The sequence below is a fragment of the Scyliorhinus torazame genome, chromosome 27, assembly GCF_047496885.1.
Source record: "Scyliorhinus torazame isolate Kashiwa2021f chromosome 27, sScyTor2.1, whole genome shotgun sequence".
NCBI lineage: Eukaryota > Metazoa > Chordata > Chondrichthyes > Carcharhiniformes > Scyliorhinidae > Scyliorhinus > Scyliorhinus torazame.
This window is the reverse complement of record NC_092733.1, coordinates 25,502,448-25,529,523: the sequence shown is the minus strand read 5'-3', so window position 1 is coordinate 25,529,523 and position 27,076 is coordinate 25,502,448. Positions and strand designations below refer to the sequence as shown.

The following is a 27,076-nucleotide window of genomic DNA, read 5'->3' as shown; positions in this document are numbered from 1 at the left end:
TGCTATGTGCGGGAAACCTGCTGCGAAGCACTTGGAGATGAGCATGGGGGCTCGAGGGATGGCTGATGGGATTATTGGAGACGCGAGGCAGGAACTGAGAGAGGAATTCGGGGAAGGAGCAGTGCATTGGGGGAATGAATTGTGGGATTGGCAGAGTTAGCAGGGGTATCGGAGGGGTGCGATGTGTACTGCGACATAAACCGGGTACTGGGGATTGAGCTGATGTGAGACTAGAGTGGCCACTATCAGACTGTGAGTGTGTTGGGGTGGTCACTATCAGACCGTGTGTGTGTTGGGGTGTTCACTATCAGACTGTGAGTGTGTTGGGGTGGTCACTATCAGACCGTGTGTGTGTTGGGGTGTTCACTATCAGACTGTGAGTGTGTTGGGGTGGTCACTATCAGACTGTGAGTGTGTTGGGGTGTTCACTATCAGACTGTGAGTGTGTTGGGGTGGTCACTATCAGACCGTGTGTGTGTTGGGGCGTTCACTATCAGACTGTGAGTGTGTTGGGGTGGTCACTATCAGACTGTGAGTGTGCTGGAGTGGTCACTATCTGAATATGTTGACCTTTGTGTTGTCAGAATCAGACTGTGACCACAATTAGTGTCAGCTTAATGATTGCTTTATCATGGTGACGCACTACATGATGTTCTGTGGATAGCTCACTCTTTCGAGGAATGTGTCAGCTCTCAGTGAAACATTCTCCACATTCCCTCCACCCATACTGAACAATGAAAAAGCACCAGTTATTAGTGGCGGCTTTGGGAGAGAGTTACTGAAGTGCGGCTCCCATGAGAGACAGAAATAATCAGCGCCATGTCATTGCATGAGATCCGGGTCCTCATCCCAAGTCTCCTCTCTGTTCCCATTCCCTATTTACCCATCCTCTATTTGGCTCTGTTGATCATGACTCTGTTTACAGGATCTTATTCTGTATGTAATGTGTTCTCAAGGGTCAACATTTTGTTTAGTCTGGGGACGTTGCTTGGAGGAAGCTGTTAATATTCTCACACAGTCAATGTATCCTTCTCCCCTTAACTCCACCTTGTTAGAATCTATCCGTGGCGAGACGTAATCTAGTTGTATTGAGTCTTTGTCAGACCATTTGTCCAGGTTTGCTTACTCCACCCCGGAAGCTACATATTGGCATTGATTGTGAAGGCCTTGTGATAGAAACAGTCTATATTCAGCTGAAACTTTTAAAATGATAAATGAACAAGCTGTTCAGCACGGCCTCAATTTTCTCTGTACATGATGCATGGTCGTCACAAGTGGACAAAATGCACATTGCAATTTTCAATCCGCTACAGGGTGGGGCAGGGTGAAGATTTACCTGAACGATACCAATGCTTAGAAAGTGAATTATTTAATGTTGCCTTGACTGTAGAAGAGTGAGAAGATGATCGGATTGTCTTGTTTGAAATGTGCAAAGGATTCGATAGAGTTGAAACGGTGAAGAATGAGGGAGCCATTTTCAAATTAGAGCTGGGCCATTTGGGACAAAGATGGGAGCACTTTATTTCAGGGGCTGGTTTAGCACACTGGGCTAAATCGCTGGCCTTTAAAGCAGGCCAAGGCAGGCCAGCAGCACGGTTCAATTCCTGTACCAGCCTCCCCGAACAGGCGCCGGAATGTGGCGACTAGGGGCTTTTCACAGTAACTTCATTGAAGCCTACTCGTGACAATAAGCGATTTTCATTCGGGGCTGTTTAGCACAGGGCTAAATCGCTGGCTTTTAAAGCAGACCAAGGCAGGCCAGCAGCACGGTTTAATTCCCGTACCAGCCTCCCCGAACAGGCGCCGGAATGTGGCGACTAGGGGCTTTTCACAGTAACTTCATTTGAAGCCTACTTGTGACAATAAGAGATTTTCATTTCATTTTTTTTCATTTACCCAGAAAGTGTTGGGTAAATCTGAACCTCTTGCCCACAGAAGGCTGTGGGTGCTGGGGCTTAATTGGAGCTTTTGACATGAAGATTGCTCAATTCTCTTTAAATTTAAGGACATTAATTGGAGCTCCTGTTGCATTGTGGGTTAGCGACGCTGCCTCTGGACCAGTTGCTCCAGGTTCGAGTCCCGCCTCAGGACTTGATGGCTACAACAGGTGAGCTTGCAAGGTGGCCCAAACAGGTTGGTTATCAGCCTGTGACTCCTTTCCAAACCACCTGAGGGCAGGCAGGAAGAGCGGGAGTGTTACCTGGTCACCCACACTGTAGAAAGCCAGGACTTTGCCGAACATAATCATGGACCATCCAATGAAAGTCCATGATTGCCAACGCCCTCTCAGGGCCTGGTACCTGAGGAGAAAGGGCATCAAGAGATTTGGAGCAAGGGCAAGTAGCTAGAGTTGAGGTGCAGAACCATGAGCTAATTGAATCGGAGAACAGGATGGAGGGGCTGAATGGCCTCCTCGTCTTCAAATCATAGAATTTATCATAGAATTTACGGTGCAGAAGGAGGCCATTCGGCCCATCGAGACTGCAGCAGCTCTTGGAAAGAGCACCCTACCCAAGGTCAACACCTCCACCCTATCCCCATAACCCAGTAACCCCACCCAACACTAAAGGCAATTTTGGACACTAAGGGCAATTTATCATGGCCAATCCACCTAACCCGCACATCTTTGGACTGTGGGAGGAAACCGGAGCGCACCCGGAGGGAACCCACGCACGCACGGGGAGGACGTGCAGACTCCGCACAGACAGTGACCCAAGCCGGAATCGAACCTGGGACCCTGGAGCTGTGAAGCAATTGTGCTATCCACAATGCTACCGTGCTGCCCCCAATCCATTTGGACATGGGTGCAAACCTCACCGAACGTCTCGTGGTGAAGTCAATTGTTTGTGTGAAAGTTTAAGGAACCTTTAGCATAAGGCCCTTCTCCAAAGTGAAGGCAATATATTCTTTGCACACGTCACAATTAGTCTTCACACACACACACACACACACACACACCACCGTTATGAACAGCGGCTAACTGAGAAACAGGTGGTTTGTTTCACTGGGAGGGAGTAATGAGCCCATCCAAAATATACACTATGTCATCTGTGATTCAGTGATTGCGCTCAGATTGTCTCTGAGTCAGAACGTTGTGGGTTCAAGTATCTTGGCTGACCCTCCCGGGGTCTTACTGGGGAGTGCTACACATGCAGGATGCAGTGAACTTTGGAGAAATGGTTAAGTCAAGGCCCAACTACCCTTTCAGCTGGATGTTAAAAGTGTTTGTACTGCATTTAAAAAAAAAAAAAATCTTACTTTGTTATTTTGTTATTTGAAGAGTAAGGGAGTTTCGGTGCAGTGTCCCAACAGCAGTGTCATAGAGTCATAGAGTTTTACAGCAGAGAAAGAGGCCTATCGGCCTATTGTGTGTGCACCGGCTATCAAGCACCTATCTATTCCAATCCCCTTTTCCAGCACTTGGTCCATAGCCTTTGTACACTTTGGCATTTCAAGTACTCATCTAAATCCTTCTTAAACGCTGTGAGGGTCTCTGCCTCCACCGCCCTTTTCAGCAGCGAGTTCCAGACTCCCACCCCCCTCTGGGTGAAAACCCTTTCCCTCAATTCACCAGGTGATTAAGTGATATGGGGCTGGTTTGGCACGGTGGGCTAAACAGCTGGCTTGTAATGCAGAACAAGGCCAGCAGCGCGGGCTCAATTGCCGTACCGGCCTCCCTGAACAGGCGCCGGAATGTGGCGACTAGGGGCTTTTCACAGTAACTTCATTGAAGCCGACTTGTGGCAATAAGCTATTATTATTAAATCACCTCCCATTACCTTGAATCTATCCCCCCCTCCCCCCACCTCCCCCCTCCCCCCCCCCCCCCACCCCCCACCCCCCGGTTATTGACCCCTCTACTCAAGGGGAAAGTGTCTTCCTATCTTCCTTATTTATGTCCCTCAGAATTTTGTACACCTCGATCAGGTCCCCCCTCAGCCTTCTCTGCTCCAAGGATAACAACCCCAGCCTCCCCAGCCTCTCTTCAAAGCTGAAACGCTCCAGCCCAGACAGCATCCTGGTGAATCTCCTCTGCACCCTCTCCAGTGCAATCACATCTTTGTTATAGTGTGGCGACGAGAACTGCATACATACTCCAGCTGTGGCCTAAGCAGCATTTTATACAGCTCCATCATAACCTCACTGCTCTTATATTCTGCGCCTCGGCTAATAACAGCAAGTATCCCACATGCCTTCCTCGCCATCTTAGCTACCTGTCCTGCTGCCTTCATTGTGGGTGTGCCTACATGGACGACAGTGGGTTCAAGAAGGCCTCTCACCAACACCTTGCCAAGGGCAATCAGGGATGGGCAACAAATTCTGGTGGCAGGATTCACCGGCCCTGTCGCTAACAACGGGAATTCCCGTTGGAGACACCCCATGCCTCCGGGAAATCGGTGGCAGTGGAGAGCAGAGAATCCCGATGCCAGCAAAAGCCTGGCTTCAGTTCTCTGCCTTTTGATGAAGTCAAGACTGGGTCCTTCTTCTGCTGGTCTGTCTCTCTTTCCTTGTCTGTGTCCTTGTCTGACTGTGTCCTTGTCTGACTGTATCCTTGTCTGACTGTGTCCTTGTCTGACTGTGTCCTTGCCTGACTGTATCCTTGTCTGACTGTGTCCTTGTCTGACTGTGTCCTTGTCTGACTGTATCCTTGTCTGACTGTATCCTCATCTGACTGTGTCCTTGTCTGACTGTGTCCTTGTCTGACTGTATCCTTGTCTGACTGTATCCTTGTCTGACTGTGTCCTTGACTGACTGTGTCCTTGTCTGACTGTATCCTTGTTTGACTGTATCCTTGTATGACTGTGTCCTTGACTGACTGTGTCCTTGTCTGACTGTATCCTTGATCGACTGTGTCCTTGTCTGACTGTGTCCTTGTCTGACTGTGTCCTTGTCTGACTGTATCCTTGTCTGACTGTGTCCTTGACTGACTGTGTCCTTGTCTGACTGTATCCTTGTTTGACTGTATCCTTGTATGACTGTGTCCTTGACTGACTGTGTCCTTGTCTGACTGTATCCTTGATCGACTGTGTCCTTGTCTGACTGTGTCCTTGTCTGACTGTGTCCTTGTCTGACTGTGTCGGCTCTCAAAATATGTCTTCATGAATGTTGCTTATCGTTCCAGGGTCAATATTCCTCTATTGCCAGCCTGTTTATATATTTGTCAAGATGCCCCAAAAGAAGATTGGCCATCATCTGATTGGATGGCAGAGCAAGTTCAAGGGGATGAATGACCAACTTCTGCTCCTACTTCTCAAGTTCAGTGAAATGTTCTGAAAGGAGGTTTGCCCTTTAATGTCCTGTCCCGACAAGCAGGCTAACTACCGGCTTTGTGAGAATCCCAGAATTGCTACACTGCAGAAGGAGGCCATTCGGCCATCGTGTCTGCACCGGCCCTCTGAGAGAGCACCCTATTCAGGCTCACTCCCCCGCCCTTTTCCCGTAAACCCCCCCTAACCTGCACATCTTTGGACTCTGGGAGGAAACTTGTGATGCGCGATCAATTACACAAAGACGAGAGTCGGGTGTAATCGAGGCTTTATTACACTGAGATATGTGGCCTCCTACAGCAGCTGGCGAAATGGCTGCTGTACGAGGAGCACACATATTTATACTCCGCCTACTGGGCGGAGCCAGCAGGCAGGGATCTACCCCCGTACCTGTAGTACAGGGGCCTTACCGTAAAGCACCTATATCAACATCCTATATAGATTTCATAGAATTTACAGTGCAGAAGGAGGCCATTCGGCCCATCGAGTCTGCACCGGCTCTTGGAAAGAGCACCCTACCCAATCCCACACCACCCTATCCCCATAACCCAGTAACCCCACTCAACCAACACTAAGGGCAATTTTGGACACTAAGGGCAATTTTGGACACTAAGGGCAATTTAGCATGGCCAATCCACCTAACCTGCACATCTTTGGACTGTGGGAGGAAACCGGAGCACCCGGAGGAAACCCACGCACACACGGGGAGAACGTGCAGACTCCGCACAGACAGTGACCCAGCCGGGAATCGAACCTGGGACCCTGGAGCTGTGAAGCAATTGCGCTAACCGCTATGCTACCGTGCTGCCCCGTATACAATATATACATCAGTGGTGAATACCACAACGGAGCACCTGGAGGAAACCCACGCAGACACGGTCAGAACGGTCAAACTCTACCGTCCCCCACTAAAATCTCCCTGTGTCTCAGTGGATTGAGAGCTCGAGCGGTTCTCCAATGCGTGAGCACATTCTGAACAGAGTTACCCATGAGGCAGTGCAGCCTCGTTGAAGGAGCCGCCTTTTCCTCAGCGAACATTTTCCCATGAGGAGCTAGGGTTGACCTTTGATCTTGTGGAGCTGATAAACATCAGGACTGGCCTGAGTCAGTGTGGGGTTGTGGAAATGAATGGTCCAGGCATCAAAAGTCACTGCCACAGTGGTCTAAGCGTCTTGGTTGAGGGGAAGTTGAGTCAGAAATTCCCAAGTTGGCAAGGACGCACTTCAGTTGACATTTGTTTGTGGGATTTTTTTGCCAGCAGTTGTAAAAGCTTTTGGTCAGCTTGGGATTGTTTACCAGAATTCCAGGAAAATTACTAACAGTGACGCGGCATTCACAACATGGAAACAACCCATATGGCCCATCTAGTTCTCCTGGTGTTTGCAATCCACACAAGCCTCCCCCAACCCGACGTCACCTCACCCTAATAATATATCCTTCGATTGGGCCGCAGCTCCAGTTCCACATGTCGTACTGGAAGAGTGAGCGGAAAAGGCACCCAAACATGCAGTGGGGAACCACCCCCCCTAACTTGCACTGGGGAAACCCCCGCTCTCCGGCGATTGCCCTGCACTTGGAAACATTCGAAAATGAGATTTATTAGATGCCAAACTTCGGATAATAGTTACGAATTACAGCCTCTTTTAACTTCTGGGCAACTGTGCCACAGGCCCACACTGACCCACCCATGGAACCCCTCCACCCCCCTGGTCTCCTTCAGGTGACCCCCCACCCCCCCCACCCCGCTCCCCAGGTCACCTAACCATTCACGGGCCCCTCACTCCCAAGGGACTACCTCCTCGGCTGCCTCCCCTTCCCCCCCCCCCCCCCACCCCCCCGACAGAAGCACCTCAATCTGTGGAATTACATCTCCCCAAACCGCACCCGCCCCCCAACCCGGTCAAGCTTGACTCTCAACCCCACAGCGAGTATAGCGGGTCCGAAAGAGCGAGGCGTCAACCGAAGTGCCGAGTGGACGATCCATCTGGGTCTCCTCCGGAGGCCCCCCACCATCATGAATGTTGGTCTTCAGCCAATACGATTCACTCCACTGGATATCGAGAAACGGCTGAAGGCACTGGATACTGCACAGGCTATGGGTCCTGATAATATCCCGGTAAAAGTAGTGAGGACCTGTGCTCCAGAATCTGCCGCACGTCTAGCCGAGCTGTTCAGTACAGCTACAGCACTGGCATCTACCCGGCAATGTGGAAAATTGTCCAGAGGTGTCCTGTACACAAGAAACAGCACAAATCCAACCCGACCAATTTCCGCCCTATCAGTCGACTCTCCATCATCAGCAAAGTGATGGAAGGGGCCATCAACATTGCTATCAAGCGGCACTTACTCAGCAACAACCTGCTCATGGACGCTCAGTTTGGTTTCCGCCAGGGTCACTCAGCTCCTGACCTCATTGGATCAAAGAGTATAATGCCAGAGGTGGGGTGAGAGTGACTCCCCCCTGTTGTGTTGGGCGCTCTGGATCCATGGCACACATACAGGTCACCAACATTTGAAATAGTTGCAACACTATTTTATCGAATCATTGACTGTTTAACATACTCTGACTGTGGGTTAATACGATACATTCTGTATCATGTGCTGTACATTTCTTAGTTCTTTAAGATTGTAGTTCAGTCGGGCAGCATGGTCGGCACGGGCTTGGAGGGCCGAAGGGCCTGTTCCTGTGCTGTACATTTCTTTGTTCTTTGTTTGTTCTTTTGATACTAGCTTTAACTAAAGACGTTTGCCTTGTCCTAACCAGTTGATGCACTCAGCACATGGTGAATGTCTGTGCTGCAGGCTGTGAGCTCTGTCCTCCCAGCTAGCTACAGCTCGAATGAGCGGGAACTCTGATGCCCCCTGTCTTTATAGTGCGTGCACTCTAACTGGTGATTGGCTGTGGTGTTGTGTTGATTGGTCCCACTGTGTGTCCATCAGTGTGTGTCTGCACCATGATATACTGGTATATATTATGACACCCTTGACATCAAGGCAGCATTTGACCGAGTGTGTCATCAAGGAGCCCGAGGTATACTGGAGTCAATGGGAATCAGGGGGGAAACTCTCCTCTGGCTGGAGTCATACCCGGCACAAAGGAAGATGGTTGTGGTGGTTGGAGGTCAATCATCTCAGCTCCAGGACATCACTGTAGGAGTTCCTCAGGGTCGTGTCCTGGGCCCAACCATCTTCAGCTGCTTCATCAATGACCTCCCTTCCATCATAAGGTCAGAAGTGGGGATGTTTGCGGATGACTACACAATGTTCAGCACCATTCGTGACTCCTCAGATAATGCAGCAGTCCCTGTCCAAAAGCTGCAAGATCTGGACTATTTCCCTGCATTTGGAAGCATCTGAAGATGCGATTTACATCACAAAGTTCCGATAATAGTCACACCAGAAAAGGTGAGAAGAATTCTTGCCTCTCTTCACTTCTCGGTAACTGTCACACAAGCCCACACCGACCCGCCCACAGAATCCCTCCCACCCCCCCCTTCACATGACGTCTCCGCACCGACACTCCCCCCGCTCCCCAATCACCTAAACACTCACAGGAACAAGACCCCCCCCACTCCCAAGGAATACTTCCTTGGCTGCCTTCCTGCTACACCCCCCCTCCCCCCCCGATGGAAACTCTCCAATCTGTGGAAGTCCATCCCCCCCCCCCAACTGCGCCCCACCCACAAAACCCGGTCAACCTCGACTCTCACCCCAGCCCACAGCATTCCTCATAACCGCAAGGGGACTCTATGCCCCTGCCCCCCCAGAGCCCTCCACGCCAGCCCCAGCCCTACCTGACACACCAGGAACCGTTCCCCACTAGCCCTTCCACAGACTCGACCTGACCAACCACCTCCCCACTCTCTCCCCCCCCCCACTCCCCAACCCTCGCACCCCAGTCCTGGCCTTACCCAACTCCCATCCCCAGGCCTGACCTGACTGACCACCCCCTCCAATTCCTACCCCACCTCTCCCCCCCCCTCAACAAAACCTACCCGCTTACCTGATGCACTTTGCTTCTCCCCGGCCTGTCAAGGACCTTAACTTAACTGGGTGATGGAAACTAGTGTTGTTAATAAATAGGGGACGCAGCCTCCTGACATCCGGCAGCGTTTGCCCTTGACGCTGGGCGCCAGGGGCACAGTGCGCTGCCTGGATATCGTCAGGCCGGATTCGGACAGGCGAGACATGCTCGAAGAAACCTGAGGTTACGCATGCTCAGACGACGGAGCAGAGTGGCAATCCGGCTTTAATTGCCATTCTGAGGAAGTTCTCAGTATGACAACCTAACCACGCTGTGGGTAAAGGAGTTTCCACAAACTGCGTTTACGACGAACCAGTTTGAAGTTACGGCAGCCGTTTCACTTTCCACCACATGTGGAAACAGCCTCGCTACCCTTAACCCTCCAGCGAGCTGACAAACTGGGCCACTCTGAGATGGCTGCGGCCAGCTCCCGCCCGGCGACTGATCCCCACTCTAGCCTCCCAGGTGCATACATTACTGGCGTCTGAGCTGGTGGCTATGGGGCGAATCACGTGACGGGGCCTCTTTGGCAGGGCTGTGCTCTTGCTTGGCCTCCTCCTCCTTGGGCTGGCGCGGGCTGCTAGGAAGTTCTTGGGTGTTTGAAACCAGAAGGGGAAGTGTGGACGAGGGGTGGGTGTGCTGGGGTGGGAAGTGAGAGATCCACTACCATCCGAATCTGCTTGCAAATCATGTCAAATAGCAGGATGAGGGTGAGCTGGAGCTGAGGGGGGTGTTTTGGCAGGAGCGCATTATCATCCTCAACGTTCCTGGTGATGTCGGATGTCAGAGGTCTTGTCGCTTGGGCCACCACCTCTCTTTATGTTGGGTTTAGGAGATGTTGGGGTCCTCCACTCCTATTGGTTCTGCTCTGCTCCCTTCTGCCGTGCCCCGCCTCGTCGGCAAGACAGAGGAAAGAATTGGGTGATTGTGTTTCACTGCCTGAGGCTGACGCACCTGCCACCAGTTTGAATAGCCGGAGGTATCTGGAGGCCGAGAGCTGTGGGTGCAAAGCTTACACCGTTGGTGTAACCTGTAACAGCCTCCCCGATCAGGCGCCGGAATGTGGCGATGAGGGGCTTTTCACAGTAACTTCATTGAAGCCTACTTGTGACAATAAGCAATTTTAATTTTCATGTGTGAGGGTGAGAGTGGAGGAATCATTCGAGGGATGTGGGCTTCGCTGGTTAGGCCGGTATCCATCCCTAATTACCCTTGGCCAGGTGGTGGTGAGCTGCCTTTTTAAGTGCTTGCAGTCCATGGGGTGTAGGTGCACCCACAGTGCTGTTAGTGAGGGCGTTGGTCATCATTGGACTTTCAATTCCAGATTTTCTTTATTTAATTCTCCGCCGGGTGTGGTGGGAATTGAACCTAGGTCCCCAGAGCATTAAATCTGGGTCTCTGAATTACCAGCACAGCAGCATTAATACTCGAGCATCACCTCCATGTCCTGAGTGCTGCTGGGTTAGTTTTGGGGATGTGGTGCATGGACCACTGCAAGAAGCTGATGGCGTGGTGGGCAGAAGATGGCATTGTGCCCATGCATTCATTGACCTTAACCAACTGCGTGAAATCATTAGACATCTAGCGGCATTGCCTGCCAGGCCCATGGGACCAGATGCAGGGGACCGCATCCTAGCCATTTGCTCCCCAAGCCCTTTTGAAGGTTGCCCTTCAGGACCTCCTGGTTTCCCGAGGAGCACTTCTGTCTCTCCACCCGCGCCCTCTATCACTCATACCTCCAGCGCCACATCCATTACCCTTGCAACCCTCTCCCTGTCTAGGTTTTAACTCGAACATCAGTTAAATGGCTGGGTGGGGTGCTCTTTGGGAGGGTTGGTGCAGACTCAATGGCCGAATGGCCTCCTTCTCCACTCTTGGGATTCCATGAATAATGGGGCTCGTGGGTCTGGTAAGAATACAGTTGACTCCATTAAAGATATAAATTGTTTATATTTATAACAAGGAGAAGTTTGGGTGTTCAACATAATTCCTGCTTGGAACATCCCAGGAATGCCACATTGCTACTTCAATATGTTATGTTATGGAAGAGGTATCCTTTTGTTTCGGATCTGATCTTCCTGATTTCACACAGGAGAGTTAGTTGCAGTTGGTGTTTGGAAGTCACTGGGGTGAGCAGAGGTAAGCCTGCTAAAAGTCAGGGCAATATTCTTCAGTGCATCTTCGCTCTTCAGAGGGACAGTCTGCCTTTAAGAAATGCAGGTCGGCCACACCACATGGTTTCTGGACAACGCCACCCGTCCTCCCCGCTGAGCGCAGGGGCAAGCAGCCGGAACAGATGATACAATCATCCAGACACCCCAAATGAATAGGCGCAGGAGGGTTATGAGCCAGGCCTATAACGAGGGCCAAACCAATTTCTATAGCCCCATAGAAACCTTTAACCCCACTCTCCTGCCTTCTGTATCGCAGCCACTTTCTTCTCCACCCTGCCACATTCCCAGGCCATGGCCAGGATCCATGGGCTCCTGACTGAGGCCTGCCCCTTTGCTAAAATTGCACAAATGTGATCTACACGCGACACACACACTCGATTGAACGCACAGCATTGAAACCTTGCCGCAAGACTGTGGGAGCCCCGGTAATTTAAGTAACACCAGCAATTCGTGAATCGAGAGTTCGACAGGCCTGACGGGATCTTGCCTAAAACAAGACAAATATAGGCCAACGTTCCTGCCGCAGTGTGTCTCCCTGATGGATGCGGTGAGCCATTTAAATTGACGCCTATCTCGGGCGGGACGTAATATCCTGCTGGGCAGGAGGAGCTGTAAAATCTTGGTGACAATCTCTCCAAGAAACTTAATAAAATAGGTACAGTCATCGCAGGTTGCAATGCAAGAAAACCGTGGATTTGGGGAATTATGGAGACGAGCTCTCACTGGTCAAATCATAGAATCATAGAATTTACAGTGCAGTAGGAGGCCATTCGGCCCATCGAGTCTGCACTGGTCCTTGGAAAGAGCACCCTACGCAAGCCCACGCCTCCACCCTGTACCCGTAACCCAGTAACTCCACCTAAACTTTTTGGACACTAAGGGCAATTTAGCATGTCCAATCCATCTAACCTGCACATCTTTGGACTGTGGGAGGAAATGGGAGCACCCGGAGGAAACCCACGCAGACACGGGGAGAACGTGCAAACTCCACACAGACAGTGACCCAAGTCGGGAATCGAACCCGGGACTCTGGAGCTGTGAATCAACTGTGCTAACCACTGTGTTACCGTGTGTGGTATTAGGTATTGCAGTACCCGAGAGGCTGTAGACCATTGGGTAAACCTAGGAGTTTACCATTGGCTGTTTGGTATGTAGCTCCGCCCTGACAGGTGGGGTATAAGAACCGGTGCCATCCCAGCAGCCCTCATTCTGTACCGAAGCTGCTGGGGAACAGATCTAGTCTATTAAAGCCTTCAGTTATGTTACAACCTCGTCTTTGAGTTTGTTGATCGTGCATCACTGTGCTGCCTACAAAGTAAAGTCACCATAGTCTCTGATGACCATAGGCTGCTTTCCGCTCTGAGGGTGAGAACTGACTGGTGTTATTTAACCTAAGAATCACCACACCTCAGGCAACAAGGTTGAAAAGGCAGGGCCTTCAGAGACTCATAGAATTCCAACAGTGCAGAAGGAGGCCATTCGGCCTATTGAGCCTGCACTGACCTGGGTCCCACTCCCCTATCCTTATAACCCCATAGCCCCACCGAATCTTTGGACACCAAGGTGCAATTTAGCACGGCCAATCCACATAACCTTCATATCTTTGATACTGTGGGAGGAACACCTGGTACGGGAATTGAACCCATGCTGTTCGGCCATGTTGTGCATCACAAGCCAACAGGGCGAAACCCAGGCTCCAACTGAGCCTCTGCCTCACCTGACTTGTTTTTGTGTGTCCTGCTTTCGTGGGCAATGAAACCAAAATTCCGTGCAGGCTTGTGGTGGCCAACTGCAAAGTGTTTGATGTGGATTTGGGTTATGAGACATGCCAGCAGGGAACTGAACTGGAGATGCGAGCCTATTTGTTTGTCAAGAACAGCGCTCGCAACTGTGCCAACCCGACCATTGAACGGCCAGGGGCCCTGGTTTCATATTCTTGGCACTCGGCAAAGAATGAAATGAAAATCGCTGATTGTCAAATGAGGTTACTGTGAAAAGCCCCTAGTCGCCACATTCCGGCGCCTGTTCGGGGAGGCTGGTACGGGAATTGGACCGTGCTGCTGGCCTGCTTTAAATACCAGCTCTTTAACCTTGTGCTAAACCAGCCCCTGTTTGCGGGTGGGGCGGGGGGGGGTGGGGGGGGGGGGGGGCACAGCGGCAGGAAATGTGGCTGGCGGGACGGAGATTCCACCCATGGGCCGGAGTTCTCCGGCCGTTGGGATTCTCTGTATCCTGCCGGCATTGCCTACCCACTGCGTGAGTCACCCCGCGCCGGTCTGGCGGTTCGGCCCCTCCGAGAAACACCTGGGAGACCGGAGAATCCCGCCCCGTTTGAGGCAATCCCGGACTTTAACATGCACTGCATCAAGGTTATCTCAAGCGTGATTTACAAACGTACGGGTTAGGAGCGGGAGGAGCCCCTCGAGCCCGCTCCGCCATTGAATAATATCGCGGCTGATTTGGATTGTAACCCCAACCCCTCATTCCTGCCGACCCCTCCCCGATAACCTTTCACCCTCTTGGCCATCAATGACCTATCTCCTTCTGCCTTCCAAGTATTCGAGGACTCTGCTCCCACCTCTGAATAGACTAGCGTGTGAAGAAACTCAACCGATGACTAATCGGGCCCCACGCCACAGCGATGCAGTGCCGATCCATATTGTCCAGGCACGTTATATTTTCAATTTCAATGAAAGCAAGGCACGTTCCAAAAAGGCCCAGTCTTTTAGACATCACTGCTTATTAGGCAGCTGGATTTGGGACACTGTACCGTGGGATAGAGGTTTGAACACATGGAACTCCATATAAGTCAAAGAACAAAGTTCCTTTATTCCACGAGCATCAAAACTCCATATATTGTCAAGGGAAAGCATAATACCAAGAAACGGCTGTTTACATCGAGTATTTACTGGCCATGCTCCAGATGTCTGTCCGAGCCTGAGCCTCTGCTCCTCAGCACAGCACCCACCAGGCCTGTTCGGGCCTTGCTCCCCTCTCTCTCTCTAGGGCTGTTGCCAGTCAGTGGGGCTAGGCCCCGATTCCCCTGACTGCCTCTCCAGCCACTCCCACGGGCCTTCGAACTGCCCTAGGCCGCTGCCACCTTCAAATCCCGGTCGCTTTCTCTCCGTTTCCACCCCTCAAGCTTGTTGAAGGACGCTGCTTCCTGCAGGGAGGGGCTCACAGGAGCCGACCAGCTCCCCCACCCCCCCCATCTGCTCGGTGCCCAATGCCCCCCACCCCCCCCGCTCTCCATCCCCACATCATCACCACCTGCTGGAGGAGATGCAGTAAAGGAGGCCCACACATGCAGGAGAAGGGAACATTGGGAGGGGGGGGGGGCGGCCGGGGGGGGGGGATCACAACAGAATTAGATAAGGAAAGACGGGAAGAGGTTCGAGTGGTGCACCAACATCTTTGGCTGGATTCTCCGCCATCGGGATTCTCCATGTTGCCGGCAGCTCGGGGGGGGGGGTTCCCCGACGGCGCGGGGCTGCCGCACAATGGGAAACCCCATTGACCACCCGATCACCAAATGGAGAATCCCGATGGCCACAATGGGGAACCCCATTGGCCGGCTGGCGGGGGAGGGGGGGGGGGGGGGGGGGGGAGGATCCCGCCTCATGAATGGGTCGGCCCGAATGGCCTCTTTCTGTGCTGCAAAGGTGGATTTTCCTTCGGAGGACATGTCACTGGCGCACGGCACCAAACCCGTTTTTGGCCCGGTGCGGGATTCTCCGCCCAATCGGGATTCCCAATCTTAGGGACGGGGAATGGAAGCCACGAATTCCAGAAAATTGGAGTTCCGCCAGTTCCGATTTTGAATTGAGGTCCGACCCTGGGCCATGAAGCAAACACCTTGAGAAAAGCCTGAACGTATTTAGAAAGCCATTCTGCGATACTCAACTATGAATCCCAGCCCCTTGCCTGGATGAGTGCAGCCCCAGCAACACTCAAGTAGCTCGACGCCATTCAGGACAAAGCTTGATTGGCACCCCATCCACAAGCATTCACTCCCTCCTCCACCGACGCACAGTGGCAGCCTGCAGCTGGATGTCTGGGGCGAGATTCTCCGATCCTCCCGCCGGGTCGGAGAATCGCTGGGGGCTGGCGTGAATCCCGCCCCCGCCGGTTGCCGAATTCTCCGGCACCGGAGATTCGGCGGGGGCGGGAATCGCGCTGCACCGGTTGGCGGCCCCCCCCTCCCGCAGCGATTTTCCGGCCCGGATGGGCCGAAGTCCCGCTGCTAGGATGCCTGTCCCGCCGGCGTGGATTGAACCACCTACCTTACCGGGGTCCTGGGGGGGTGCGCGGGGCGATCTGGCCCCGGGGGGGATGCCCCCACGGTGGCCTGGCCCGCGATCGGGGCCCACCGATCCGCGGGCAGGCCTGTGCCGTGGGGGCACTCTTTTCCTTCTGCCTTCGCCACGGTCTCCACCATGGCGGAGGCGGAAGAGACTCCCTCCACAGCGCATGCGTGGGGATGCCGTGAGCGGCCGTTAACGCTCCCGCGCATGCGCCGCCCGGAGATGTAATTTCCACGCCAGCTGGCGGGGCGGAAATTAGTCCGGCGCGGGCCTAGCCCCTCAAGGTTGGGGCTCAGCCCCCATAGATGCGGAGGATTCCGCACCTTTGGGGCGGCGCGATGCCCGACTGATTTGCGCCGTTTTTGGCGCCGGTCGGCGGACATCGCGCCGATACCAGAGAATTTTGCCCCTGAATCCAAGCAGTTAAATTGCCTCCGTCCTGTAAATATCACCATCCTGAGGGGTCACCATTGGCCAGGAACAGGTGAGTAACTCACCTCCTGACTCCCCAAAAGCGTGTCCACCATTTACAAGATGAAAGCCAGGAGTGTGATGGAATACTCCCGATTCCCCTGGACTGGTGTAACTCCAACAACACTATGATCCTATGAATATAACCGCATACAGGCCAAGGATTGGATTGGATTTGGAATGGATTTGATTTATTGTCACGTGTACCGAGGTACAGTGAAAAGTATTGTTCTGTGTACAGTCCAGGCAGATCGTTCCATACAGCAGCTAGCACCGCTGCCTCACGGCGCTGTAGACCCGGGTTTGATCCCGGCCCCAGGTCACTGTCCGTGGGGTGTTTGCACATTCTCCACGTGTCTTCACGGGTCTCACCCCTGTCGCGTTATCTACCCTGGGGTAACACGGACTGCAACTGGATGCAGTTGGACTGTAAAGCAGACACTGTAAAGTAGGCGTTGGTTCAATAAGATTTATTGAACTTCAGTAACAATGCACACAGTTTGCTGTGGGTTGACACTCTACTACTCTAAGTGTACTAACTCTAACTAACTAGACCAGACTAGCTCTGATCCACGTGCAGAAGGTGCTGACTGATCTATACACCCTGACTGTCACTACAGTTGTCACCAGTGGAAAGAGGCGGAGTGCTGATGCCTCGTGTGTTTTATAGTAGGACGCCCCCCTCAGTGTTCTGTCTGGTGATTGGTTGTGTTCTGTCTTCTGTATTGATTGGCTAACCTGGGTGTCTGTCACTGCTTGTCTTTACCTCATTATGTGCATGAATGTATATTATGACAACCACCACAACCCAAAAAGATGTGCAGGGTAGTTGGATTGGCCGGGCTAAATTGCCCCTTAATTGGAAAAAAAAGAATTGGGTACTCTAAATTTCAAAGAAAGTTTGTTCCATACATAAAAAAACATAGGGCATACATAAATACGCAATGTAAATACATAGACACAGAAGCATATGGAGTGTTGCACTACTCAGTGGAGAAGATGCGTAGAGAGATCAGTTCAGTCCTGTGGTGAATGTAAATACAGTTAATTCACCAGTTATGTTCTATGTTTTATCTGTGGGCCATTGTATGGCTTCACCCACAGGGGGAGATGTTGGAGGATGTTGGAACATGTACGGGCTCAGCCCATGGCTCCGCCCCTTTGAAGGAGTATAAGAGTAGCTGGCCTGTGGGAGTGTCCTCAGTATGTACCAGTCGCAGGCAGGCAAAGTTGATAGTTAATTAAAACCACTGTTTTACTCCGACACGAGTCCTTGAGTGAATTGATGGTCGCATCAAGTCCATAAGAGAGTCATTCAGGAGTCTGGTAAGAGCAGGGAAGAAGCTGTTTTTGAACTTGTTTTTGAAGGCAGGACGATGGGACAGAGGTAAACTCAGTAGGCGCTGCAATTCGGGTTCTAGTTTCACCATCCTGAGCCTTTTATGTTCTTGGGTTTGTGATCGCATCATTTGAATTCTAAATCAACTCCTGGAAGGCTAGTGCTGGGCTGATGCCAGAGATCAAGAGAATTACTCTTCGAGCTCGGGGTATTATCAAGACGCGCTTGTGTGTCCCCCCCCCTCCGCCCGCACTCCCCCCCCCTCTCTGATGCCTCAAATGCTTCAAGCAAAGAGCGACTGAAGGAAACCCAACACGCCCGAGGTTTGAATCACTGGCCTCCATCAGTCTTGCCCATTCTAACAATAATAATGAAATGAAAATGGCTTTTTTGTCACAAGCAGGCTTCAAATGAAGTTACTGTGAAAAGCCACTAGTCACCATGTCCCGGCACCTGTTCGGGGAGGCTGGTACAGGAATTGAACCATGCTACTGGCCTGCCTTGGTCTGCTTGAAAAGCCAGCAATTTAGCCCAGTGTGCTAAACTAGCCCCCGATAATCTTTATTGTCACAAGTAGGCTTACATTAACACCACAATGAAGTTACTGTGAAAAGCCCCCAGTCGCCACATTCCAGCGCCTGTTCGGGTACACGGAGGGAGAATTCAGATTGTCCGATTCACCTTACAAGCACGTCTTTCAGGACTTGTGGGAGGAAACCGGAGCACCCGGAGGAAATCCACGCAGCCACGGGGGAGAAAGTGCAGACTCCGCACAGACAGTGACCCAAGCCGGGAATCGAACCTGGGATCCTGGTGCTGTGAAGCAACAGTGCTAACCACTGTGCTACCGTGCTGACCATATCTGAAAGCCCTGGCTGCTCGCGAGGAAAGCTCGACATGTTTCATGCAGGGGGCACTGAAAATGAAAGAAGGGCAAGTTCTAGAACAGGCCTGCGGCCTATGCCAAAGTGTCGCCTCTGCATTGAACACGTTCAACTCAGTGTACCAATGCTGGACCAATGTCATGTGACGGGCGACGGACACTGGGTCTGATTCTCCCTTCCTGGTCCCAGTGTTGATGCCTGGGCAGGATTTGTGGACTTTCAAGACAGCAAAACTGGAGCCGACCCTGGACGGATTCAGCGACTGCGGAGGGGCTAGCACCGACGCCACGTGGAACACGACCGATTCCAATGAGAAACGGCGCAGGATCTGTGTCCGTGATTGACACTCGGGAGGCTGACAAGCTGCAGCCGCAGAGACACATTACGCTCCCCGCACACACCATCCCAGCCAACAAGACGGCACTGGTTGTGCTGGAGCGCGCCCATCCCGCTGATGGGTCGGCTAGGGCCAGAGGGTACCTAAGGAGGTGCCCTGGGGGGGGGGGACACCTGCACAACCCGTGGCACGAAGTTCACAGCGGGCAGTCAGCGGCGTGCGCAGCTGCCTTGCCGACTGCGGCAATGTTGTTCCGTGCCCGTGCTCCCCGACCCCACACCCCATTGCACTGCCACCCCACCCCCTCCCCAGCCCGTCGGGAACTCGGCCCATCGGAGCTGGAGACCCGCGGAGACCCGCCCAACCACGTTTCCCGATTTCGGCATCAGCCAACGGAGAATCCCTTCCCTTGCCTCCTATGAACGAAATGTTGTTGGGTCATTCCAAGACTTTGGGATGAGACCCTTGGATGGAACCAGGATGGCAGCGAGCACGCACAAAGATATAAACACGGGGGACATTATGAATCCCTCACACGGAACCTGATGTACTCCCGCGGGCCCAGTGCTGATCCGTACAGGCCAACATCACCGTCTGCGAGCACTCTGCGTTAGCTCCATCGGATCAGCAGTGTCTGTGCTGCAGGCTGAATCCAGAACCGGCTTTGTGCGAAACTCAGAAACCCTTTCATCTACCCGAGGCCAACTCATTTCAAACCAGCGTTCAGGTATCAGAAAGGCTGAGGTCCAGCACGTCATTAGCAGGTATTGGTGCGTTTATATGCGGTGGTTTACCTGAAACAGTACTGCCGACTTAACAGAGAATTTCCCCAAAGGCCCACGCCAACTCTTCCAGAAGAACGGACCATCATCTAGCGAGATGCCAAAAGATTAGCTCAAAAAATAGAAGTTCTGGATTATACTGCCTTGGTGACATCCCCATACCTTATTCCAGACACGGTACCCCCTTCTTTCTCTCTCTCCCTCCATATTGTAGTGTGTGCCCCTCTCTCTAGCTCTCACACACAGCGTGGTCCTCTCTCTCTCTTCCAGACTCTCTCTCTCTTTCTTACAAACACAGTGTGCTCCCTTACTCTCATACACAAAAAATGTCCCTCTCTCACGCACACAGAAAATGTCTCCCTCATGTCATGACCTGCAGACACACACATAATGATATACAGTCAGGCACATTCAGGCAGCTAATGAACACAGAGAACAGGACATGACCAATGAGCAGGCAGGACACTCAGGGGTGGTATCTCACTATAAAAGGCACGAGGCGCTCACACTCCGCCTCTTTCCACTGGTGAACATCTACAGAGTGAGTCAGGGTGTATGTACAGTATCACACCTCCAGCACGTGGCTAAGAGCTAGTCTGGTTCAGTCAGACAGAGTAACCACACTTAGGTTAGCAGAGAGTCAAACTCATAGAGAACTGTGCTAACTGTGCTACTGGGTCAATAAATCAGATTGAACTAACTTCAAGGTCTGGAGTATCTTTTGGTCAAAGCTGCATCCAGTTGCAGCCTGTGTTATCCCAGAGTACATAACACATCATCTTGTCGTGTTATCTACCCTGGGGTAACACAGACTGCAACTTGATGTAGTTAGACGGTAAAGCATACACCAAACGTAGGCGTTGGTTCAATACGATTTATTGAACTTCTGTAACAATGCACACAGCTGGCTGTGGGTTGACACTCTACTACTCTAAGTGTGCTAACTCTAACTAACTAGACCAGACTAGCTCTGATCCATGTGTAGAAGGTGCTAACTGATATATACACCCTGACTGTCACTACAGTTGTCACCAGTGGACAGAGTGTTGATGCCTCGTGTGTTTTATAGTCGGAATCCCCCCTCTAGTGTTCTGTCTAGTGATTGGTTGTGTTCTGTCCTGTGTGTTGATTGGATAACCTGGGTGTTCGTCACTGCCTGTCTTGACCTCGTGATGTGCATGGGTGCATATTATGGCACATCTCACGCACAGAAAATGTCTCTCTCTCTCTCTCTCATACAGTCTGCCTCTCTCTCTCTCACACAGTCTGCCGCATTCTCTCTCTCTCTCTCACTGAGGCAGTGGTTGAGCTGACTATCCACGTGTGCCAGAAATCTGGCTCTCCGCCAAAATCATCAGTCAGACCATTCAGCAGTGGATTACTCAGCAAAGGCACAAAGCCACCTGTGGTATAAATGTTCTAAAGGGATTTGTTTCAGTTCTCCATTCAGCCCATGATTTGATTTCAACAGTAACAGGCAGTTGTGGTCGGTGGTAATGTATGTCCATTTCCTGGACTCTCTTTGGATTACAATGTACGTTTCCTCTCTGTGAATCCAAGCATCTATTCCATATGAGGGACGGGATTCTCCTAGCCCCGGGCCGGGCGGGAGAATCCCCGCGACCATGCCACGCCGCCCCAACACCGGCACGCGATTCTCCGCAGATAGCCGCGGTGTGGTTGGCGCGGTGCAGGTCGCGGGCCCCTCTACGCGGGTTTAAAATTGATCCATTTATTTCTGCCCAACCAGTCAGAGGGCCTTTCTCGAACGAGGATCATCTCTCTTCCCTTGTGTTATGGTTGTTCTGGTCAGTGAGGTAATGGCGTGGCATTAGCATATAATGGGAAATAGTGGGATTGTCACCGGGCTGGTAGGCCGGAGTCCCGCCGGCTAAAACCCTGGGGACATGGGTTCAAATCCCACCAAGGCAAAAACCCATCTGGTTCATTTTTAGGGAAGGAAATCTGCCGTCCTTACCCGGTCTGGCCTACTTGTGACCCCAGACCCACAGTAATGGGGTTGTCTCTTAACTGCCCACTCTGAACTGGCCCAGCGAGACACTCAGTTCAAGGGGAAATTGGGGAAGGGCAACAGATGCTGGGGCCCCAGTCGGCGACGCCCGACATCCCACGAAAGGAAAATGACGTTTTGATTCATCGACTTAGCTTGAAGCTGCTGCAAAGCGTAGCTGTGATCCCCAACGAGGTATCAGGACCCAGGGCAGGAAACCCGCACTGCCTGCACTCCTGACCTCAGTTGCCATTGCCAGCCACAGCTCAGTAAGTAGCCTCTGAGTCAGAAATTGGGCATTTCACTGGCTGGCTGTTTGGTGTTCTTTGTGTTGCCTATTTCAGGATGGTTGGCGTAGTGTTCACAAAGACCACAAAATAGCTTGAACTTAAACAAAGCTATAAATTTATTAACACTACTAATTTGGATTCAACACGTACTCCTGAGGAATACACAGTTGATTATTAACATTTAAACTACACTCATCTATAGCTAAGCTTAATACTGATGTAAACTATGATCTGCTCTCACTCACACTATTTGTACTTCTGACTCTCTCTACCCAACCTCTGCATGCACTCCCCCACACGGCTTAGCATCACTGCCTTATATACTTGTAACTGTAGCTTCCACTGGTGGCTACTCTCGACACTTCATTAACCCTTGCAGTTCTCATAGTTATGATAATCCCACAGGCGGGTGGGGGGAGGAATGGGAGGGGAGGGGGAGAAAGGGGAAGGGTGGGGAGCATGCACCACACCGTGAAGATGGGGGGTGGAGGCATGGTTTCTGACTGATAGTTTCCAGTAATTGAAGGTGAGTTTTGTTCAGCATACTTGCTCAAAGAAATAGTAAGATAGCGAACGTTCAAGAAGCAATGTTAAAGCTGCCCCTCCGCATGATTTTCTGTTGATTGGTCAGTGAGTTACAGAGAATAAGGGTGCCACGGTGGCACAGTGGTTAGCACTGCTGCCTCAGAGCACCAGGGACCCGGGTTCATTTCCGGCCTCAGGTGACTGTCTGTGTAGAGATTGCACATTCTCCCTGTGTCTACATAACAATGATGTTTATTATTGTCACAGGTAGGCTTACTTTAACACTGCAATGAAGTTACTGTGAAAATCCCCTAGTCGCCACATTCCGGCGCCTGTTCGGGTACACAGAGGGAGAATTCAGAATGTCCATTTCACCTAACAAGCACGTCTTTCGGGACATGTGGGAGGAAACTGGAGCACCCGGAGGAAACCCACGCAGACACGGGGGAGAACGTGCAGACTCCGCACCAGGCAATGTCCCAAGCCGGGAATTGAACCGAGGCACCCGGTGCTGTGAAGCAACAGTGCTAACCACTGTGCCGCCCCTAAACGTTGAATAGCTGACAATAGTGGGTTTCCTCCGGCTGCTCCCATTTCCTCCCACAGTCCAAAGCTGTGTGGGTCAGATGGACTGGCCAAGCTAAATTGCCCGTAGTGTGTCAAAGGTTAGGTGAGGTTATGGGGTTGCAGTTATAGGGTGCGGGAGTGGGCCTTGGTGGGGTGCTCGTTCAAGGAGTAGGTGTAGACTTGATGGGTCGACAGGCCTCCTTCCGCACTCGAGGGATTCTATGATGCTGTGAATATATGGAACCGAAAGTGGCCGTTCGGCCCATCTCTTCCACCCTGGTATTCACACTCATGAAATGCCTCCCAATTTTATATTTTCATCCAATATTTCAAATTCATCATTCGCTGACAATGGATTCAACCTGTCGCCATGTTCTCTTGGCGATACAAATAGGAGATGTTGGCAATAATGTATCATATGACCCTTTGTTCTCCTTCCTAGTGGTTTATCTCGCTTTCTCTTGTGGTCAGCACGTTAAAGTTCAGCCATGTGGATATGGGTACACGAGCGACATCAATGGCACGTGTGTTGGTGAGTTTGAAGTTTGTCTGATTACAATACTAAAACTGTTAGCGATTATCTACCGCCACTTAACTGTTTAAGCTCTTGTCCCCTTTCCCTCCCTTTGATTTTTTTTGTGTCTTTCCCCTTTGTTTCAACGTCCAATTTTTATCAGACCATTTTGACGTGATGCAGGTCTGCAGAAACACCATTCTGACTAGATTAATGATCACCTTAAAAGGTTTGAGGCCCAACGACGCACTGTTTTGGGTTTGCCTCGAGTATCAGGTTCACCGATCTCGCCCAGTGTAAGTGAGGGATCTCAAGTGGTGACGTTTGATTGCCCGTCATTCCGATCTTCCTGTAGCAGTGAAGAAAAGCCACAGATTAAAGGGTGGAAATAAAGATTTCGCTCAGATAGAAGCAGGGAGGTTGTTTCCACTGGCGGGTGAAAATAGAACTAGGGGGCACAGCCTCAAAATTCCGGACTGAGTTGAGAAGGAACTTCTTCACCCAAAGGGTTGTGAGTCTTGTTATGCTAGGCAGACTATCATCTGTCTATAATATGAGTAGTTCATCATCAATTCTATGATCTACATGTGTATTATAAGTTATATGTTTACTGTTGTAGTTCTAGCATCCGACCAGCAGATGGGGCGAGTACGGAGTCCCGGGACCCGGATGCAACATGTGTTTCTTCAGAAGGTGTTTGGATGGAGTTGATAGGAGTTGCAGATTAGAGCAGCTCTGTGTAAATTAGTGTTAGATGTTTATTTCCAACTGCATTCATTTTAGACATTTTAGTTATTCATCAATGTAGTGTTCGTAATAAATATCTTTGTTTATGAAACAAAGTTTAACGTTCTTTGTTCACACGGCAATATCGAGATTCCACGGCAGCCCAATCAAAGAACATTACAAGTCTGTGGCATTCCCTGCCCAGTGAAGCAGTTGAGGCTACCTCGTTGAATGTTTTTAAGGAAAAGATAGATAGATTTTTGAACAATAAAGGAATTCAGGGTTATGGTGAGCGAGCGGGTAAGTGGACCTGAGTCCACAAAAAGATCAGCCATGATTTTATTGAATGGCGGAGCAGGCTCGAGGGGCCAGGTGGCCTACGTCTGCTCCTCGTTCTTAGGTAAGACTATAATTTTTAAAAACGTAGATATAAAGCGAAATAAAGAAATACCGAAAAGGGCATGGCGACCGAAGTTCTCGAGAAAAATTGAGGAAAGTTCCACCTCTCTTCCGTCGAGGAGGAGAACGCGACATGAACCAAAAAGACTTCCGATGGGACTGATCCAGAACCGGTCATTTTCCCGTTGGGAAGGGTTCAAAGGCCAAAGATGGGAGTGGGGGGGGGACTCTCTCAGCCGGAGAATCCCCGCGACCAGGCCACGCCACCCCTGATGCTGGCACGCGATTCTCCGCAGAGCGGCGAATTAGCGCCATTGGCGCCGGCGTGTTTGGCGCGGCACCAGTCGCGGGCCGCTCTAGGCGGCCGGTCCGCCGATTCTCACCCCGGGATGGGCCGAGCGGCCACAGTTAAAACGCTGAGTCCCGCCGGCGCCGTCCACACCTGCTCGCAGCCGAAGGGAACTCTGCGTGCAAGGGTCGGGTGACAGCCTGTGGGAGGCGGGGGGGGGGGGGGGGTTCCAGCCCCGGGGGGTGGGGGGGGGCCTCCGATGCGGCCTGGCCCACGATCGGGGCCCACCAATCGGCGGGCCAGCCTCTCTGTCCCCCAGCCTTTTTTCCTACGCGCCGGCCACTGTACTCCTGTGCCATGTCGCGTCGGGCCTGCGCGTTGGAGGAGACCACTGCGCATGCGCAGATCGCGCGGCGCCCAGTTCGCGCCGGGATCAGCAGCTGGAGCGGCGTGAACCTCTCCAGCGCCGCGCTGTCCCCCTGCAGGGGCCAGAATTATTCCTGGCAGCAGCCCTTTCACGCCCTCGTAAAACGCGGGATGGGAGAATCCCGTCCGATATATGCAAAATAGAAAGCTTGGCAAAAGGTGGGAAGAGAAATGTTACCCCTTCATTTAAAGTGTTAGTGGGAGATGTTAGTCAGAGGTGACCAAGGGGAGGCCATGGAAATGGACAGTGTCATGATATTCAAACACACACATCATGATGGACACACCAACAGGCAAATCAGAGCACACAACACCACAACCAATCACACACAAGAACACCAACCACATAAAAAGCACGAGCACGACACCTGGTGGTCAGTAGGTCTGGGGACAAAGACACGGAGAAGAGCTGTTACAAAATCACAAACAGGGAATCCCCACGTGCAGAGTGTCAAGACAAAACTGTACATAGTAAGTTTAAATAAAATAGCGTTGTACCATATACAACCGTGTTGGCTCATCTGTGTGTCAGAACACCCAACACCACATGGTACAGGAGTGGATCGATACCTGCCAAGTAACCTGCCATTCTGGACATGGACCGCACCGACAAACCGCAGCCGTTGCAAGTCGCGGGGAACCTAGGTACCAATTGAAAGCTCTTCAGGCAGCGATTTGACCTGTACATCCGAGCCACCGAAAAACAGAGTGCCTTGGATGAAACGAAGATTGCAATGCTCCTCTTCTACGCAGGTCAGCACGCCCTCGACGTCTTCAACTCACTGGTGTTCGAAGAAGGCGAAAACCAATCCAAATATGACACGGTCATCCTCAAACTGGACCAGCACTTTAAAGTTGAAGTAAATGAAAGTTTTGAAAGATACCTCTTTCAGCAACGCCTGCAAGGTAAGGAGGAGCTTTTTCAACCCTTTTTGACGCACCTCCGGATTCTAGCGCAGTCCTGCGGTTACGGCACCACCACAGAGTCCATGATCAGGGACCAGATTGTTTTTGGCGTTGCCTCTAGTGGCCTACGCCAGCAGCTTCTTAAAATAAAAAGCCTCACCTTAGCATCTGCTGTGGAAGCCTGTGTCCTCCACGAAAATGCTACCTGCCGTTTTGCCCTATTTCAGGCATCCGAGTTGGCACGGAGGGGGTCCCCAGCCGTCGAATCGGCAAGCCAAGCCGCCCACGACGTCGAACGCATCCAGGCCGTCGATTACTTCCCGACCCACGGCCCGGACGACAGCGGCCGCTTCCTGCGCTTTTCGCGGTCTCCCGCGCTGGTGCGCGCCAAAAATAACGGCCACATCGAGGGACGCACTGCGCAGGCGCGCCCACCGCAAGATCGCACTGCGCATGCGCAGTGGCGCAACGAACGCCGTGACGTCATGACGTGCGGCAATTGTGGAGCTCTACATTTAAAAGGGCAATGTCCTGCAAAAAACCGACAGTGCCTCAGATGTGGCAAGATGGGCCACTACGCTGCCCACTGTCGTTCGGCTCAACCCATGGATCCGGCACATCCCCGACAATCTCGCAGACAAGTCAGGACCGTCCAGCCCACGCATCAAGACTTCCAGTTAAGTGATGCAGATGACCAGGATGCCTTCCGCGTTTCCGTCATCGATGTCAACAAGGTCAATGCCATCAATCCAGCCGATGAGTGGTGTGCCACCCTGACGGTCAACCCGAACTCGTCACAAGCCCATTAGACTGGACTTATAATACCGTTCATATGTCTAAC

At 51.8% G+C, this 27,076-nt stretch overlaps 1 protein-coding gene across 3 annotated transcripts in view; it reads left to right on the top strand.

The window, feature by feature from the left end:
* Nucleotides 1-27,076, top strand: part of LOC140403319 (adhesion G protein-coupled receptor E3-like) — a 122,686-nt gene that overhangs the window by 5,493 nt on the left and 90,117 nt on the right. For all 3 annotated transcript variants that reach the window (XM_072491166.1, XM_072491168.1, XM_072491167.1), the window contains exon 2: nucleotides 23,418-23,507. In XM_072491166.1, coding sequence (XP_072347267.1) covers nucleotides 23,418-23,507 — 90 coding nt within the window. The remainder of the gene's footprint in view (nucleotides 1-23,417; nucleotides 23,508-27,076) is intronic.